The 12,626-nt window shown below is 41.3% G+C and overlaps 1 protein-coding gene and 1 non-coding gene across 2 annotated transcripts in view; one reads left to right on the plus strand and one right to left on the minus strand.

The window, feature by feature from the left end:
• The window catches only part of itsn1 (intersectin 1 (SH3 domain protein)), a 56,192-nt gene that overhangs the window by 27,156 nt on the left and 16,410 nt on the right, over nucleotides 1–12,626 (minus strand). Inside the window, 14 exon segments of the mRNA XM_046837310.1 lie at nucleotides 2,759–2,898; nucleotides 3,044–3,131; nucleotides 3,439–3,579; nucleotides 3,652–3,801; nucleotides 4,370–4,632; nucleotides 4,788–4,900; nucleotides 5,446–5,583; nucleotides 5,931–5,994; nucleotides 6,352–6,461; nucleotides 6,544–6,622; nucleotides 6,724–6,912; nucleotides 7,158–7,318; nucleotides 7,470–7,533; nucleotides 12,507–12,602. Coding sequence (XP_046693266.1) covers nucleotides 2,759–2,898; nucleotides 3,044–3,131; nucleotides 3,439–3,579; nucleotides 3,652–3,801; nucleotides 4,370–4,632; nucleotides 4,788–4,900; nucleotides 5,446–5,583; nucleotides 5,931–5,994; nucleotides 6,352–6,461; nucleotides 6,544–6,622; nucleotides 6,724–6,912; nucleotides 7,158–7,318; nucleotides 7,470–7,533; nucleotides 12,507–12,602 — 1,796 coding nt within the window.
• On the plus strand, nucleotides 11,439–11,510 carry trnae-cuc. The gene has a single exon. It is a non-coding gene; the product is annotated as a tRNA-Glu (tRNA).

A 12,626-nucleotide genomic window follows, 5' to 3' on the forward strand; every position in this document is an offset into this window, starting at 1 on the left:
TCCTAAGCTGCAGCCGAGGTTGGCGTTTGAATAAAGCCTGGGGAAATGCAGCCTACATTCCCAGAGTAGAACTTGGGAGGGCACTACCTTTAGCTCTGTTACCCCACACTTCTCTGCACCTGGCTGAAATTTAAAAAAAGAATAGCCTAAGTTTGTGTTATTGTATATATTTATATTAAGGGTGTATAAAATAGAATAAATCAAATGAATGCAAAACACTACTATATTGATTAAATTGAGTATACAGTGGAACCTTGACACTCGCGACCTCGATAGTTCGTGACTTTCCATTTGGAACCGGACTAAGAGTAACTCACGATAAAGCCGTGAGTGACATTTTTTAAAAACTTACTATTGTATTATTCATTTAAAGTAGTAAAAAAAATGTATGACAAGTAATTCACAATTTTTGTTGAGTTTACCGTACATGTACAATTCCCCTTAAAAAAGGAACCATCAAAATGAGAGTCAAAACCTCGTGATTTTTTTGTTACTCCCGCGAGGTCATAGAACGTAACCCCCTCCAAGATCGAGGTTGCACTGTATATCCATGTATCTAGTCAGAAAAACGTTGGCAATGACAGGAAGTCCCCGATTTTGCGCACCGAGCCAAACAAATTCTGAGTGTTCTCACGTGCACGGTACAAATCCGAGTTTCCAGTGCAGATGGAGATGCAGTGTCACTGTCTAGTGATATGGATATATACTCCATTTAATCAATATAATAAATTGCATTCAGTTAAATAATTCAATTTTATTTTTATATATCTTATTTAAACCAAGCAGGCATTTGATTTAATACTGTTTTACGAAATGTAAACTGTTGATGCTCACAAATGTTAATAATAATAAACAATAAAAAAAAAAAATAAATAAAAATAATTTAAAAAAAAAAAAAAAAACACATTTCTTGCCCCGTAACGGTACCGAAATTGAACCGAATCTTGACTTAAAAACCGAGGTCTGTACCAAACCTTCAATTTTTTGTTACACCCCTAATATACCCCTGTATATATATACATATATATACACACATCCACACACATGTACATCATTCCTCATATACTACATATACATACATTATCCATACACTATTAAAAAAGTGTTTTTTTCCCCTCATCAAAAAACATGCTTATAAAATCTATTCGTTTTTTATTACTACTACTATTGTGTACATCATTTTGGGCTGATTATGTTGGAATAAAACACAAAAAAATGAATAGGGCAGTACGTGCTGAGCGCTTTCCTCTGGACTTTGGGGTGTGCAATAAGACACAAGAGAGGAGAACGGTGTGTGGGATGTCTAAGGAAAATTAGCGGGTTGTTTATATTCCTTCACTGCTATAGGGAGAACTTTAACCAATACAAACAGGCCAGAAGAACTGCAAGGCGGTCCAGCAGCAACTCGTACATTAAGCCCTCTTGCTGTAAGCGACAAAAATCCACCACCCAAAAAATATGAAGATTTTACGAACTTGTTTCCATAATCTAAAATAAAAATCAAATCAATAAAATATTTTAGTATAATATCAAATAATGGGGTGGCTTGGTGAAGCTCTGCTATCGTTGCTCTGCTATCGTTACCCTGCTGATCGGGTGTGGTTTTGTTTATTGTGCACCGCGAGTTTTCGAATTCACTGATAAGCGATGAAATTGCGAGCTTAGTGGGGCTCATAGCAAGAAATGCTGAGGCGATGCAGCACTGCAACCCGTTCTGTAGAAGGCAGCGGAGAGCACAGTGCGGTCAGTAAGGGGTGAGAGGTTTGGGCACGGTTTGGTAAGGTAGTTTGTGGGGTTTGGGGTAGCAGTGGTTCTGGTTGTCTACCTGTCGCCCTCTCTGCTCCTGAAGAAGTAGTTCCAGTCGAAGGCGCTCTATCCGGACTGTGTGCACCTTATAGAACAGGCCCAAGGACTTTACCACCATGGCAGGAAAATAAGAAGGAGTCAGGAAAAGGGTATGTGGCATAAGGCCGGGATGAGCGTAGGATGAAGAGGAGGACGATGATGATGACCAAGAAGTAAGAAAAAAAATGAGCAAAAGTGAAATAGTGTAATAAAGGAGTATACGTAGGTTCAGTGTGTTACCTTTCTTTCTTACGGTATGTTCACACTTGGAAATTACATACATACACACACGTACTGTATTGCCAAAAGTTTGCGGACACCTGGTCTGGTTGCAGACGCAACTGCTCAGTGCATAAATGAGATAACTAAGTCGGTCTGGATCGGGGCGCCTGAGAAATGGCATAAATCTAACGTAGATGTGGTAGGTTACTTGCCATGGCAGGAAAAACCGGAAAGGGGGTATACAAAGAGGTTTTTTTCCTCCATAACTAAAGTTCAGTCATAATTGTACATAATTCGATAAACAACGTGTACAATTTGGTTAATAAAATATATCAAATCATCAACTATCACACATCAAACCATATCTATGGCCTGTCACCTTCTAGTGTGAAACCAGGGTTGGAGTCTGAACTCCAAAAAGTACTTCTAATCTATATGCTGAACTTGCTGAGAACTAGACTAGTAAAGAATGGCTCAAGTCAAAATTCTGTACAGGCAATATCTTTAGAATGGTGCAGGCTACTCATCCCTCAGTCGCTCCCACATACACGTGCTCTAGCAGAGGTATGCAGAATATAGAACTTAAATAATACAGTGTTCTGCTAAATGTTGAAGGCCTGCCTGTCTCCTTCAGGTCTTTATTTGTGTGTGTGTGTGTGTGTGCGTGCGTGTGCATGTGTGTGTCATGTACCTTCAGCTGCGCATTAAATGCATCGATCTCCAGCAGTTTGGAGCGCGTCTCTTTCTCCACCGCTTCCAGCTGCTCACGGAGTTGCTGCCTGGTTGCCTCCCTAACCTCCACTGCTTTCTGCAGGTTGGAGAGCGAGTCCCCTAGAACACCCACGTATACAAATAAATCGACTGCCATTCTGAGCTTTTTTTAAATCAACATAAAACAATGGAAAGTATTTGATTATTATATTTGAAGTACAAGAGCAGATCCAGATGCATAAGAGGCATTAAAAAATGATCTTACTGTGTAGGCTGTTCTGCTGCACCTGCTTCAGCTGATCATTCAGACATTGTTTATCAGGAATTAGCCTCCCCAGCCATTGCTGAGACTCCTACACGAAAAAGACGGGGGGAGGAAACAGACGGAAGGAATATAGAGAGAAAAACGGATGGAAACACGATCATTTGAATGAGAGTTTTTTTTAAAGAAAAAGCGTAAAAACAGCGTGCAAAGATCGAAATCAATAGGATTGAAATTCTGAGGCCTCAGTCTGGCAGCATGAGAGAAAAAAAAAAAAAATACACAAAAAAAAGTACATAAAATACGCATTACTGACCATACCGGCAAATCGGTATAAACAACGCCATTGCGAGTGTAGGGTGCACAGTAAAGTGAGAATCCTAGGTGGAGTTCGCTACCTGTAGCTGCTGCTGCAGTGTGGTGATCTCAGCGATACGGAGCTCTCGCGTCTTATTGGTGCTCTCGATCTCCTGCCTCTGAGTGGACAGATGGAAACGGATATCCTGCAGCTTCCCTTCCAGCTGAGACTTCTTATCATTCTAAAGAGAAACGGTCACTTAACCCTTACACACACATTGAAATCAATTATAGCTGCGTGTGTGCTTTATTACCAAAGCCTCCAGTTCGAACTCCAGAGTTTTCTTGCGTGCTTTGAGCAGAACAATGTTCTCCTGTTCCCGGTTTCTCTGGGTCAGTAGCTCCTGTCTGCGGTTCCTCTCCCATTCTAGTTGCCGCTGCCGCTCCAGTTCACGCTTGGCAGCCTACGTGTACAAAAACGATGGCATCGAGCACGTGATATGGAGGATGGCAGAGTTTTTACATGATGTTTATCACGTTTATCTCTCGCCTGTATAAATACCGCATACCGCAGCCTGATAACAAAACAGGCAACCGGTTTACATAAAAAAATCTGTTGCAACAGTCTAAGTCATTCTTTCTTTGAGATGAGATGTGATCGCTTTATGAGGGAAGGACCTTAGTTTCAGTTTTGCTTTGCATGGGTACGTGTGAAAGGCACGTTTTACCTTTAACAACACTCAGAAATCTGTGCCGTAAATGCCACAGTTATGGAAGAAAGTACAGTGCAGTTGACAATGGTTGCAGGTTCTCAAGGCTAACAAGTGAATAGGCAATTTATTACGATTTCCTCACAGTATGCTGCCACCTGCTGTTTTACTACTGGAAACAGGAAGTCGTGTTCATTTCCAACTTAATCAGTCCACACGGAAGCAATCTCAGAATATTTGTTCACATGAGCATTTTAAAATCTATAAGAATCCCCTTTAAATCGCTTGTTTTCTTGTTTTCTATCCAGTACCCTCTGCTCACCTCTCTCCTCTCGATCTCCTTGCGCCGCTCCTCTTCACGATGTCTCTCCAGCTCTCGCTGCTTTTCCAGCTGCCTCTCGAGCTCCTGTTGTCGACGGCGCTCGTGCTCCTGGCGTTCTCGCTCTTTCCGCTCCTGCTCCTCACGCTCGAGAGCGGCCAAACGTTCCTGCTCCTTGCGCTGCTGCTCCAGCAGGGCCTGTCGCCGCTTCTCCAGCTCCAGGTTGCCCCTTTCAAAGTTCTCACGCTTCTTGTCTTCAAAGGTAACTGTGGAGAAGAAAGCAATGGGAAAGTTGTTTAGAGAGACTGATTGGGATTAATCTACATACTGAAACACGAAAAATATATATGGGTGAATAAATGAGATGCCCATGTTTCATGCAAACTATTTCGGTGAGCCTGTATGTTTAAAAAGGACTGACCTGGAAGTTTCTTCTCTGCCTCTTTCTCTTCTTCTTCTGCAGCCTCCTCCTGGACTCGCTGATCTGTAGGGTGTACACTGCCCGTACTGACGCCACTTCCTGAACGCACCCTCCTACTCCCACACACACACATTGATCAAAATAACACCACTGCTACCATAATAAAAAACAATTACTCATTTTATAGCTTTGCAAAACCTAAACTGAGGCCATTCGGTTTGTCTTATCTTTTTTTTTTTTTTTTTAAAGAATGTAAACAATAGCAACAATGCGCAACACTTTTTATTATTACAGAGAACGTGCCAATATTTTCTATGGCGATTGATTTCTCCTCGCTAAACTGTTTCTCAAGTGCGTTCACTCGGCAACACGGCTGCAATGTAAATATGAGGCATCACAAAACTACGGAGGCGTGTCCTGAGAGTCGCATAAAATATAGATTAACATGGCAGAGGTAGAGCTGCATCTTCAAACATCTGTTTTAATTTAATCTTTTTCTCTTTATTGTTTGGCTCCATAAAGGCCTGTTTGTGAAACAGCCATGTGATAGAAGTCAGAAGAAATAAAAGCAAACTATCAGGACCATATTGCATTGCAAATTAACATATTTTTTCTATTGCATCATATTGTATTGCGTTGCTTAGTGACTGATTTTGACCTGAAGGTTGGAGGAAGTAGATCAGGTGGCAGCAGAGGTGGGAGGGGCAAGCCAGACATGGCCATGTCAATCAAGTGCATGGCCAGTATAAACTCCTCAGCTGTGAGCTTCCCGTCCTGATCAATGTCTGATAAGTTCCTACAGCAACCACACAGACAAGAGATGAAATAAAGTGTTAAACATGCTCGTGCATTTACATATAATCATTTTTGTCCTTTTACTTTTAAAGCTGCTATATGTAATTTTACCACATAAAGGAAGTGGCAGGACACTTATTAAATTAGTAGAGGAAAAATATTCCCTTTTTCCTTCATTTTCAAATCTTCGAATAATTTATGGTCCTTAAATTCTCCTATAATAGGTTTTCTGGATCTTAAAGTCTAAATGAGTGTACAATGGAGCGAACATTACAAAATTTAATATAACGAAGGTCTAATCTATATAAAGTCCTCGAAATAATTCAGTGCATTGTAAATCTTCCTCACCAAATGGTAGCCAGCTGGGCCTGTGGTAGACTAGACTGCATGAGAATAGTTCTTGCCTGTGGGCCTGAGAAGAAAAGACAGACAGACAGACAGACAGAGAGAGAGAGAGAGAGAGAGAGAGAGAGAGAGAGAGAGAGAGAGAGAGAGAGAGAGAAAGAGCGAGAGAGAGAGAGAGAGAGAGAGAAAGAGCGAGAGAGAGAGAGAGAGAGTAATGAAATAAGGCCCTGACGTTGCTGACACTTCATGTCTTCATGATCCTCTTCATGTCAGTGACTCATCAGAACGATGGAGCTAAAGCAGTTCAGTTACACAAAACAAACTTTTACGTTTCCTTGAAATCCACAGCGAGTCAATTAAGAGCAGGGAGGAATGAAAAATTGTAGGATTCTGTGCATCGTTTCAAACACTGGACGTGCGGTACCTGTCAGATGACCGCTCATCATCTTGTCATGGCTGTTGAAGAGTTGGCGATACTTTAATCGTGATGACTGGGGTACGGCCCAATCCGAGGGTACGGGGACCGCAGGAGCACTGAAAACACAGGATAGATGATTCAGAGGAGGTTTGCGTGTGGGTGTCTGTTCATTCTCCCACATGCTGAATAGATACTCACCTGGGGATCTCAAAAGACTGGCCTTTGGGAAGTTTGACACTGGAGCGGTTGAAAGAAGAGCTTTTGTTGACAGCTGTTGCTGGGGGGGGAAATAAATAAATAAATAAATATTTTTACATTTTTAATAGACTAGCTAGCAATACTACATATTAAGTGGTAGAGCTTTTATCATCCTCTCACCTGGGTGTGAAAAGCCTGATATAGGCTGCATCATGGAAGGGGTGCCATTGGCCAAAGGAGGTACAGGAGGAGTCACAGACGACACCAGAGGAGGTGACATGCCCATCCCGGGGACCCCCGGAGGAAGTGGTGGGAGGGGCATGGGTGGCACTGCTGGTAAACCCGTCATGGGGCCCATACTGGGCATTCCTAAAAAACAACAAAGTCCATGGACAAGCCTCAGCTAATAACAATGATGGTCATTATCCCTTGACAACTTGGAACACCAGAAACCATATTTGGCCTGGAAAGTGTTCTGGAAGTGTCAAAAGCAGAAGCAGGACCATTTCTATACTGCACCATGTATAAATCATGCATAGTGTATCAGAGAGTCATTTAGCTAAATTATTCATCTGTTTAAATGGTAATGACTCATCTCTTTTGCATGCTGTTACCGAAAGGGGCTGGAGGAGGTAAAGAGAGAGGCGGCTGCTTCATGGAAGGGGGCAGAGTCGGAGGCAGTGGGTGGCCCTGCAGCTTCAGCTTGATGAGCTTCATGGCGATGGAGAACTCGTGCATGTCCATCTTGCCATCGTTGTTCATATCGGCCAGAGCCCTGGAATATATATAAAACTTGTCTATACTTGACGTAGTTGCTTTTAATATTTATCAATAAACTGATTAGTAATTAACTATTACAGGCGACAAAATTTGTTTACAAATCATATAGTCCAATAACTGTATTAAAATAATGGCTGTACAAGTACCATATCTGAGCCAGAACAGGGGCAGGTAAGCCTGACTGCAGGAAAAAATTCTTGGCCTGGTCACCTATAGAATCAGAAAAAAAAGAATAGATAGAAAGCTCAATATAAATACAGTGATCCCGAACAGAGCACTAAAATCAGAACAACGTAAACATGTGACTCAGACCTGTTTTCTTTTTAAAGAAAAGAAAAACTTTTAACCAAGTGGCACACAGCTTGCGAGTTCTACTATGATATGAAGTGTAGAAAGTTATATAACTATACAGAGCGTCTACATTGATATAAAAGCACCTTGGCATTACAAGCAAGCTATGAATCAAGCATTCCACCCACCAGAGCTTGTGTAACCACAGGCACAGAGACCGCCTGGTCCATTTCACATTTTAGTTGTGTGTTCATTCAAGGTCTTATTCACTAGACCTGAGAAACCAGATTTCACCAGATAATTGAATCCTGATTCAGAGTAAATCTTGAACAACTCCAAAGAATTAAACTACACTTTCACAGCGTGGGTTTAAAAATTCTTTTTGCCACAAAAGGGAAAAATTCAGGGCAACCCTGTTGCTAGGCAACTGGGAAATATGAAATTTAAACGTACCTGTGTAGCAAATATTAGTTCTTAAATCTGCAATGCAAATCGGTGAAAGTCGAAAAAAAAAAAAAAAAAAAAAAGTATAGCTGAGGTTACACTGTAATTGCTTTACCAAATGAATTGGGTACCATAATGATACATTTAACGAAATCAGAAAACCATCTCATGCTAATTCTTCTCATAGATCAGGCATATCATTATACCTTTATAACAATATGACTGATAAAATGAACAACACTGATTCCTGGAACCTGTTAGTGGGTGTGATATTAGGCATCAAGTGAACATCTTGCCCTCAATTTGACGTGTTAGAAGAAGGAAAAATGGGCAAGCGTAAAGATTTGAGTTTCACAAGGTCCAAATTGTGATGGTTAGACGACTGGGTCAGAGCATCTCCATAAATGCAGCTGTTCCTGGTCTGCAGTGGTCAGTATCTATCAAAAGTGGTCCATGGAAGGAAAGGTGGTGAATCGGCGACAATGTCAAAGGCGGCCATTAAAATGAAGGCGATTTTCTCAGTAGTAGATCAAATAATCTAAAGGAAATAATGACGTTTATAAACTCGCGTCTTGTTTCCAATGTCGCTGTGTTCAACTCCTACACTTAAAGATAGTTCCAGCTGATCTCAGAAATACTTCTGAACAGACCGTTTTATTAACCACATTTAAACAGTGAACTATAACCTCGTAATTTTATTACCTACACAGCATACTTTTTAATTACACTGAAATATTGTGCATACAGTCTGGAAGCGGAGACTCCTTCAGAAAATATACAATAATCGTCTCCTCACAGTGGAGTTTATTGCGTCCATGATTAGTTACTAACATTTTTTTAACTTCAACTTTATCTGTTTTGGTCATCTGCCATACAAGTTCCTGTGAATGAGTTGCTACGGAAACAATAACATCAAAACAAGAAAATGATATATATAATCTGTATTTGTTTTGCATATCAGTCCTACTGTCTAAGTCACTATTTTCGAAAACACCAGTATTTTTTATGCTGCATATTCATGATGAAGTGAAGAAACAGAATGGTAACGTCTGAGCAGAAGCAGAACGTGACCGTTGCTTTGTATGCCGCTCGAGTGTGCCGAGGGTCACTTCCAGGTCAAAACTCAGATGTGAAAAATCATACTGTAGAATCCAACGCTTGTGTAAACACGCACATGTATGAGGAGTCGTGGGCCGTTTTTCTGCGGAGACTATAATAAATCGAGCTAAATGAACCGGGTGTGTGCTTACGAGCACATGGTCGTGACACACAGACAGAAAAATCCCTCTTCCCGCTGCAACAGGATGTGTTCTCGACCTCCGTCTGTCTGCCCTTACACACACACACACACACACGAGTGCACAGAGAGCACATTTATACCCCTCCAAAAGCTAAAAACAGCCTCTCCCCTCTCTAGTGGCTGATTGTGGGCTGGCAGCCATACAGATCCTCTCAAGCAAACACAAAGAACATCTATCCTGCACTGGGGATCAGTGGCAGGTCAACACCTCTGCTCCAGCTCAAAGAATGACCTACTATCATCATATAATGGGAGAATCAACAAATTAAATGATGCTTGTCTTATAATAAAAAATTAAATGTTTTTTTTATATTGAGCCAGCTTTTGGAATCAGCTATTATTGAGAGGTGGTAGCTCAGTGGTTAAGGCTCTGGTTTACTGCCCCGGTATAGCCAAGCTGCCACTCTTGTGGGCAGCAAAACCCTTAACCCTCTGTTCTTCAGGGGCATTGTATCATGTCTGACCCTGCGGCTCTGACCCCAGCTTCCTAACATCGCTAATAAATGCAAAGAAAGAATTTCACTGTGCTGTAATGTACATGTATACAAGTATAAAGCACCTTATTATATTTATAGCCGTGGAGGCAAATTTGTGAAATCGGAATTGCAAATAAACGTGTCATGCTAATAGAAGAAGTACTGACACAAACACGTTATTATTGTTGAAAGGAAGATTTTAGAGCTATTGTCCGGCTGTCTGGTAAACACAATTACGATCTATATATAAAAACATTTTATCCCCCCAACTTACTCCACACACGCTGCTAAAACTGCATAAGCTCCATCTTTTTAGGGATAAACGACAGAGATTACAAAATGCCGATTCAATTTCTGACCTGGAAAAATATCTCTATAATAGATTTCAAATGAAGTGAAAATCAGCCTTATCTAAGGTTAAAAACAATATTATAAAGAGTTTTCAGCCTCACAAAAAGTTTTTGCTCTTTATTGTCTGGAGATTGCAAACTCAAAAAACAGCCAAGAGTGTGAAATCAGCTTTGCTTTTAAAGGAAAAAGTGATAGTGTAGACTCACACCAATGCTAGTCTACCACGAGTATCTGTTAGCTCATGTATGCAAAAGAGGGCAGAATGCATTCTTCTCTGTGACGCAGCATGAGCAGCGGGTCGAAACGAAACAACTTATACTAGAAAGCTTGTCTGTTAATGAACAATCACTGTACCAAAATGTAGCCTGATTTTGCATTGGGTTTGACGAAGCATGCTGCGAGCGTGAGGTGTGCTCTGGTACTTAAAACAGAAAACAGGAAATCCAAGCTGACCCAAGAACTCGTTTTCCTGTAAGACCAGAAGTTTAATAGGATTTGGCAAGAAGGAAGCTGATCCCGGATCAGTATATAAAGGCTCTGTGTGGGGATGAACAGGAAGTGGTGTATTCAACAGATTAACAGCCAGGATGTTCCTTCTTATCATGAGGGGGAAAACTGATACATTTTGGTAAAGTGTTAAAAAGGTTTGGGAAATACTTCAGGATGAACTTCATTGAGTGGCTCTGCTACCGAGTGTTTTATAAAACCAGTAACACCTTTACTCTATTTTGGGTCGCTGCTTATTTGCTTAGCTTACTGTACTTAGTGTACTTTTTTTTCAAGGCTTCCACAGTTGAATCTGAAATTAGAGTAATCCCCCGCTTTACCGCGGTTTGAATCTCGTGCCCCCCGGCCACATAACTAATTTGTTTGGCTGATTTTCCTGGTCTCTCGCGGTGAGCACGATAGACCAAAAGACGTATAGGGAACTGTTTTATGGAATTTTATTTTGAAATAATAAATGTTATTAATAGGAATATAATTATTTATTATAAAATGAAGTCAAATGTAAATACAGTACTATACCGTACACATAAAATAGCATTTTCGGGGTGTCGTCCGTTTATGATGTTTTTTCTGTACAGTAATCCCCCGTTTATCGCGGTGTGTAACGGGGGATTTCTGTACGTTTATAGAATAACTGACCCCTTTATGACCTGTTTATTCATGCAGAAATCCAATCATGGGTCAGCAGCACAATGCATAAAATCTTGCAACATGTAGGTCAAGCGATTTGGTTCATTTAGATAGGTTCCCTGGTGGTCTAGTGGTTAGGATGCGGCGCTCTCAACGCTGCGGCCCGGGTTCGATCCCCGGTCAGGGAACTAACCCCAGCCATTAGGGTTGCACAAGCCTTAGTTCCGGTCCCAAGCCCGGATAAATGGGGAGGGTTGCGTTAGGAAGGGCATCCAGCGTAAAAACATGTGCCAAATCAAACATGTGGATGGTCCGCTGTGGCGACCCCTAATGGGAGAAGCGGAAAGAAAGTTTTACATCTAACATTGAAACAGGGAAACATCTGAACACAGTGAGTTTGATAGTGGCATGGTTGTTAGTGACCGGCGGATTTCAGGAACGACTGGGAATTCCACACACAACACGGTCTCTGAAGTTCACACAATAGTAGCTATAAAGACGGTAAACAGTTCAGTGAACAGAAGTGTAGTGTTGAAAGAGGTCGGGGGGGGGGGGGGGGATCTCCAGAATGGTTCGAGTTGACAGGAACGGTTCTCCGCTACAGTGTGTACAGTTTCACCCAAACTAGGCAGTTAAATAGAGGAAGCCTTCTTTCAATCGTCTTCAAACTGTTTTGGTTCCCTGGAGACTAATACTCTGTTGATCCCAAAGGGCAATTGCCCAAAGTAAAAAAGAAAATGTTGATAAATAGTTATAGTATAAAAAAGTTATAGCTCTCATTTATTGAGATCCCACAAGTGATGAGGAGCTTCTGCTATGCTGAGATCCTATATTTACTCATTCTGATGTCACTCTTGACCTGTACTGTACTGCATCTGATTATATGTGCTGCACTTCTGCCACTGGATAAGTGCATGAATAAACAGGGGTACAGCAGCTTGTTTTGGGGTGTCAGATGTAATTTTTGATGACATCTCGAAGGTTTAAATAGTTTATATTGTTTTGTAGTGTTTGGAGTCACTTTGTTTGTTTCTTAATTACAGGGTCTGAGTTTCAACCACATTTACACTGAGCTGTATATGGGTTCTTGTGAGAAGCACTGCTCGAGCTTTAAAAAAAAACCTGTGTGTGTGTGTGTGTGTGTGTGTGTGTGTGTGTGTGTGTAAAAGAGAAGAAGTACAGACCTGTGATGAAGCCAGCAGGTGTGGGGGCCAGGCTATGGAACTGTTGATCATGTTTGGCTCTCTCATCCACAGAGATAACCCACGTGTCCAGCCCCCCTACAACACACACAAGAAGACTTG

The sequence above is a fragment of the Silurus meridionalis genome, chromosome 24 (assembly GCF_014805685.1).
Source record: "Silurus meridionalis isolate SWU-2019-XX chromosome 24, ASM1480568v1, whole genome shotgun sequence".
Lineage (NCBI taxonomy): Eukaryota > Metazoa > Chordata > Actinopteri > Siluriformes > Siluridae > Silurus > Silurus meridionalis.